Source organism: Bombina bombina, chromosome 5 (genome assembly GCF_027579735.1).
Source record: "Bombina bombina isolate aBomBom1 chromosome 5, aBomBom1.pri, whole genome shotgun sequence".
NCBI classification, from domain to species: Eukaryota; Metazoa; Chordata; class Amphibia; order Anura; family Bombinatoridae; genus Bombina; species Bombina bombina.
This window is the reverse complement of record NC_069503.1, coordinates 170,562,383-170,569,705: the sequence shown is the minus strand read 5'-3', so window position 1 is coordinate 170,569,705 and position 7,323 is coordinate 170,562,383. Positions and strand designations below refer to the sequence as shown.

The following is a 7,323-nucleotide window of genomic DNA, read 5'->3' as shown; positions in this document are numbered from 1 at the left end:
AGATATTGACTACGGGTTCATTCTCCTCCATTGTAGGGAGGTCTGCTGTTTTTATAGCCACAAGTGTTTCTCTCTCTTTCCACGGTTTAAGTAAATTCACATGGTAAATCTGTACCTCCTTTCGCCTCCCAGGCTGTCTTACTTTGTAATTTACTGCCCCCACTCTGTCAATGACTTCATATGGCCCATGCCATGTTGCCAAAAATTTGTTCTCTACAGTGGGAACCAGGACTAGTACTCTGTCTCCTGGATTAAACACACGAACCCTGGCATTTCTATTATAGCTGTTCTGCTGGTGTTGTTGGGCATTTTCCATGTGTTCTCTAACTATGGGCATAATGGCTGTCATCCGATCCTGCATCTGAGTTATATGTTCAATCACACTTCTGTGAGGGGTTGACTCCTGTTCCCAAGTCTTCTTAGCTATGTCTAGCAACCCTCTGGGGTGTCTTCCATACAAAAGTTCAAAGGGCGAAAACCCAGTAGAAGCTTGAGGGACCTCTCGGATGGAAAACATTAAATAAGGCAAAAGGAAATCCCAGTTTTTCCCATCTTTATCAATTACTTTTTTGAGCATAGCCTTTAGTGTTTTATTAAATCGTTCTACCAGACCATCAGTTTGTGGGTGATATACGGATGTTTTCAGATGCTTTATATGAAGAAGATTACACAACTCCTTTGTAATTCTCGACATAAATGGAGTGCCTTGGTCTGTTAATATTTCTTTGGGAATCCCAACACGGCTGAACATTATCATTAACTCCTTAGCAATTGCTTTTGCTGAAGTAGTACGCATGGGTATTGCCTCAGGGTAACGTGTAGCATAGTCTACTATTACCAATATATACTGGTGCCCCCTTGCAGACTTTACAAGAGGACCCACAAAATCCATACCAATGCGTTCAAATGGGACCTCAATTATGGGTAAGGGTACCAAGGGGCTACGGTATGCTGTAAGAGGGGCAGTTAATTGGCATTCAGGACAAGAAGAACAATAGTTTGTGATAGATGCCATTACACCTGGCCAATAAAACCTCCTAAGAATTCTCTCTCTGGTTTTTTCAATCCCCAAGTATGTGGCTATGTGCCAGATTTAATACAGTGTGTCGATATGCCTGGGGTACTAACAGCTGTTTGACAGACTCCTTTTTCCCAACTCTGTACAGTAAATCATTTTCCACTTCAAAGTATGGATAGGTGAGCGCTTTATCAGTATTAATGGGGGTGCCATTTCTTATGGAAATATAGTTTCTAGCCACAGCTAAAGTTGGATCCTCCCATTGTGCAGCCCTAAAGTTACTTGGGCTAACCTCTAGGTCAGTTATTTCTACATCAGGTTCAGATATATTAGATTGACCTGTATTATTCTGTTCAGTATTACCTCCAACTAGGGTTTCCATAGGGGTTGAGTGTTTCCCTCTAGCAGGAGTTATTTTGTCTAAGTCATCCCCCAATAAATCATAAAAGGGAAAGTCACAAACAGCGCCCTCTACTGAATCCGGTGAATTTTCCTCAGCAGCATCCCATAGATTCAAAAAATGGGGAAAATCTCTGCCTATAATCATTTCATGGACTAATTTATCCACTAAACCAACTCTATGATTTATAGGGCCATTTTGAGTTTCAATAAGTACTTTAGCAGTTGGATACTTGTGTATGTCCCCATGGACACAAGCAATATCTAGGTTCTGGTAATTATCAATAGGAGTATTTCTCAACAGACCCCTGTTTATGAGCGTAACCATGCTACCAGAATCCAGCAAAGCTTTAATTTCATTTCCCTCCACCCTTACAGTGCACCAAGGGTGGCCATTTAAACAATCATTTTTGGTAATTGCATATACTGAGCGAGTGTACAATGAATAATTGTCTCTCATATTGCCAACGTTACATTCCATAGCAACATCATTCTCAGGGCAGTCCTTTGCAAAATGTCCATACTCTTTACATTGAAAACATTTAATATTAGCATTAGACAACATTGAAAACATTTAATATTAGCATTAGACAACATCTTTGAGGCTATTGTGGACCCTTCCTGCCTCACAAAACTCTTGTCCCTTGCAGTAATGTCCCTCGGGATGTAAAAACCCATCTGCTCCTCCCGATACCCCCTTTTCCCCGGAACAGTCTTACCCAATTTACTGGGACTCTGGATCTTCGGGGTTCTAGGTCTTTCCTGGTTGGGGATTTGTAGAAACTCTCCGGCAGTCAAATAGCGTTCCACCAGGGCAACTAGACCATCAGCAGTTTTATGTTCACTCTGGCTGACCCACCGCCGCAGGGAAACAGGCAATCCTCGCAGGAACCGGTCCATCACGAGCTGTTCCACAATGTGACTAGCTGAGTTGACCTCTGGCTGTAGCCATTTCCTGGCAAGATGTATCAAGTCAAACATCTGTGACCGCACGGCTTTGTCTTGACTGTAAGTCCAGGAGTGAAATCGCTGGGCCCTTACTGCTGTCGTTACTCCCAGGCGGGCCAAGATTTCTGTTTTTAGCTTTTTATAGTCACTGGACTGCTCAGGCTCCAAATCATAATATGCCTTCTGAGGTTCTCCACTCAGAAATGGCGCAAGGAGACTTGCCCATTCAGACGCAGGCCACCCTTCTCTTTCGGCTGTCCTTTCAAAAGTCATCAGGTAAGCCTCCACATCATCTGTAGCCACCATCTTTTGCAAATAGTTACTCACTCTCAGAGTCTTAGAACTGTGTGGAATTTCTGCAGCACACCTGCCCAGTCTTTCAGCTAGGCCTCGAATCTCCTGCTGCATGGTACGTGTGATATTCTGCTGTTCCTCTCTTTGTGTTAATACCAGTTTTTGTAGCACTGCAATATTTTCTTGCTGGCTGGCAGTAGCTTGCTGCTGTGTGGCAGTGGCCTGTTGCTGTGAGGCCGTAGCCTGTAGTAAAGCCTTTACAACTTCCTCCATTTTAAGTGTGGTATTGTTTCCTTAACAGACTATTAGTGTGTTGCCCGCATTCTCCACCATATGTGACCTGGGATCTTGGAAACACACAGTCCTCAAAGCTGGAAACACCACACAAGGTTGTAGCTTTATAAAATACAGTCTGTTTATTATCAGGTCTGGCAAAAAAACAGGCAAAATAAACATAAACAAAAGAGGCTTGCTCCACTGAGCACTTACTAACAAGTACAACTGTCTGCACTAAGTAGCTTTTCACAAAAGTAATATTGCACAGACCTTTCAAACTTTGTCCTTTAGAGAGAATTCCTCTCAGTCTCTCAGGAGAGTGTTTGCAGTTTTCCTTTACTGCTGGCAAATCTAAATCTCAACCCCTGACTGGGGATTTTATTAGCACCTGCTGTTAATTACCACATGCAGGTGAGTAGCTAGCTGAGTCAGACAGAATTCCTGGACTGGACTTTTTGACATAATGTGCTACTTGTAAACTGCGGGGTGGAGCACTGCAACACTTTTGAGGGAATATAGACACCTTCCATTACTATGCCTTGGGTTCTGTCACAATATATACACACACACATATATATATATATATATATATATATATATATACACACACACATATATATATACACACACTGTACTGTTCTGTCATGCCATGCCTCCTACAAACTATACATGACATATTGAAATTCATTCACAAACAATCATAATGATTGTCTGTGAATGAATGTCAATGTCATGGTTGTAAATGATGCCTGATGAGCCTGTCACATACCTACCAATATTTCAAAATTTGAAAGAGGGACACCCCCGCACTGTTGTCAGTCTGCCGCGGCACACCTGAGGATCTCTCACGGCACTCTAGTGTGCCACGGCACACTGGTTGAAAAACACTGATCTAAACAATCTCTTATAACATATTGCAAGGTCAGCTTACCAAAGCATAGTTACAAATGATTCCAAGGGGAATAGAAAAAGCTCAATTCTCATAAGCAAATTACAAAAAAATAGTTGACAAAAATCTTGAATGTATATGGCATCATTTTATTTTTGTATTTATTTACTGTAGTACCAAAGATTTTTACCTAGGAGTTATGTTTGTATGTATTTCCCTTTTGCAGTACAAGGATAAACATCTGACAAGCAATCACATGACCCACAGCATGTGTCTAATAAAAGATGTCTATGCCCACTCATACTGTCTTGTTATGCAACAACAAACCCAAGAATTAGGACTGGCTGAATACAGATGATTCAACCATGAGAAATGTTGCCAAAATTATGGGCAGACATGATCTAATCTCCTATAGCAGTGGGGCCTGTGTGTGCTTCTAAAGGAAAACACTCTGCTGCTTTTGCCTGCACATGCTACAAGGTCTGTTAGATCTGGAAACTAAGTAGCCAGTGCTAAAATTTCTTGGTTTAATAAATAAAATATGTTTAGAGGAACATTAGCAAAAAGAAAATACAATTTTAAAACAACTTTCCAATTTACTTCTATTATCAAATTTGCTTCATTATCTTGTTATCCTTTGCTGAAGGAACAGCATTTCACTACTGGCAGCTTGCTGAACACATCTAGTCAGCCAATCACAAGAGACAAATGTGTGCAGGCACCAATCAGCAGCTAGCTCCCACTAGTGTATGATATGTGCCAATTCTTTTTCAACAAGGGATACCAAGAGAACAAATCACATTTGAAAATAGAAAATAATTTAAAAGTGTCTTAAAAATTTCATGCTGTATATGAATCATGCAAGTTTAATTTTGACTTTCCTATCCTTTTAAAGAAAGCAAAAATCCTTTTGTAAGAAAATAACAAAAGCGTTGTACAGGCGATATCTTTAATAGCTAATAGTGGATACAATTGCAAGATGTCATGGGCTTCAGTGTCCTAAAAGCTTTCAATTGTATGACCAGAACATCGCTTTTGTTATTTTCTTACAAAGGGATTTTTTACTTCCATTGAATACACTTAACACAGCACTGCCCTTTTTTCACCTTTTCTTTTCAAGTAAGAACTTTAATGTAATGTTTTCTCTGTGGACTGAAAATGGTACTGCCCTTTTTCATTTCACTTTGCAATAAAAAGTCAGAGAACTGCCTAGTTAGGCCAATCTCTAATTAATATTTTATGCTATAGAGATGATCACTGGGAGTGGTGAGATTACCCTTAAAGGGATACTAAACCCACATGTTTTCTTTCATGATTTAGATAGAGCATGCAATTTTAAGCAACTTTCTAATGTATTCCTATTATACATTTTTCATTGTTCTCTTGCTATCTTTATTTGAAAAGGAGGAACGTAAAGCTTAGGAGCTTGCCCATTTCAGGTTCAGCACTCTGGATAGTGCTTGCTTATTGGTGGCTACATTTAGTAGGTGCTGAACCTAAAATGGGACGGGGCTCCTAAGCTTTCATTCCTGCTTTTTAAATAAAGATACCAAGAGAATGAAGAAAAAAATAATAGGAGTAAATTAGAATGTTGCTTAAAATTGCATGCTTCATCTAAATCATGAAAGAAAAATGTCACTTTAAGGGTAATCTCACCACACTCAGTGATCATAAACGTGGAAAAGCGGTTTAAAATTTAAAGGAACATAAAACCGCAAAAAGTAATTGCTTTAATGTGACATAATTTCATTATTGCACTATTTATTGCATTTGCATTATTCAACACAGGAACATATATTAAAAAATTAAACTACGTTAGAAAGCAAAAATAACTTATTCGAGTATGGTGACCCTTTAAAAGAATACAAAAAAGTGAATTAGTATGCTGGGGATGTATTCTGATGCACTTTGCAATATCACATAACATATTAACATGACATACTCACTGCTACTAAATCAGCTACTTTTTTATGTCAAAAACACACACACAAAATATATAAACAAAAATATAAATATGCTATAAAATAACGATATACAAAATACAGCGCTCATTTTATTGCCTTCAATTATGGCCAATACCTAACTACATTTACAGAAATTATAAGAATAGTTCATTTTAGGGACATGAACCCAACATTTTTCTTTTATGATTCAGATAGAGCATACAGTTTTATACAATTTTCCATTTTACTTCTATTATCAAATTTGTTTCTTTCTGTTGGTATCCTTTAGTGGAAAAAATACCTAGGTAGACTCAGGCGCAGTAATGCACTACTAGGATCTAGCTGCTGATTGGTGGGTGCACATATATGCCTTTTTTCAATGGCTCATCTGATGTGGCCAGCTAGTTCCTAGTAGTGCATTGGTGCACTTTTAACAAAGAATACAAAGAAAATGAAGCAAATGTGATATTAAAAGTAAATTGGAAAGTTATTTAAAATTGTATGCTCTATCTGAAATATGAAAGAAAATGTTTTGATTTCATGTCTCTTTAAGCTGCACTAAATTTATGTATTGCCTTTTCCATCCACTACTTGAATCACCATGTATGGGCAATACATAAAACCAGGCACCTGCGATGGGATATGCAATAATAATAATTATTATTTAAATGACAACGTGGGATACATTCCCAGCTCACAAGCTTCTCTACACCTGACTTAGTGAAGAATGAGCACATTAGTGAACTTTAGTGAATATTATAGGGAGAGGAGAGCGCATTTAGAGAACAGCCAGCTATACAGTGATAGTGTAAGCAGTATCCAGCGAGGCACACACAGACGTGTACAGTAAGTGTCAACCCTACCGGTGGGTTGTTTAGCAGCCTTACCCCATGCACGTGGTAGCCCTCGTTGCCACGGTCCGGGCTATCTGAGCTCATTGACAGCCCCATGTTGGGGATACCGGGCACAGTGCGGTGACAGTAAGGAACACAGAGCCGGTGAAAACATGCACGACAGGTCAACTAATCCAACGCCGAGTTAGGCCAAGTCACTGTCGGGGATCGACTGCTACGGCTGGCGACGTCACTTGACAACGGGGAAAGGAGGCGGTAACCAAGGACGCACTAGGAAAGGAGCACCAGGAGAGTCTGAGATGCAGAGAGCGTGAGGGAAGAGACATCTACACAAGAAAGAGAGAGCCGGGTAAAGCTGAGAAGTGAGAGTACGGGGGAGAGAAACGGAGCCGGGAAACATAAAGAGTGGGAGAGGATTAGAGGTAGATGTTAGATAGAGATACAGAGGGAGAGCTATATGGAACAAAGACAGATAGTAAGTGGTACCAGATATATAAAGTAATTATATTTTGGAAAAAGATACGAGAGAGACAAACTAAAAATATATAGCTAGGGAAGATGCAAGAGAAAGCTGCAAAACATCGTGAGACATGTGACGTAACTATTAGGGCTTCTGTGGGTAAAAACACAGTACTACGTCATCGTGGCTGACTATAGATATAGCTGTATGTAAACTTGATAAATATGACTCAGATATGTACA

General features: G+C 39.7%; 1 protein-coding gene across 1 annotated transcript in view; it reads right to left on the bottom strand.

The window, feature by feature from the left end:
- Positions 1 to 6,830, bottom strand: part of GORASP1 (golgi reassembly stacking protein 1) — a 155,261-nt gene extending 148,431 nt beyond the window's left edge. The window contains exon 1 of the mRNA XM_053713785.1: positions 6,655 to 6,830. Within this exon, the coding sequence (XP_053569760.1) occupies positions 6,655 to 6,717 (63 nt within the window). The 5' untranslated portion in view covers positions 6,718 to 6,830. The remainder of the gene's footprint in view (positions 1 to 6,654) is intronic.
- Positions 6,831 to 7,323: the final 493 nt, after the last annotated feature.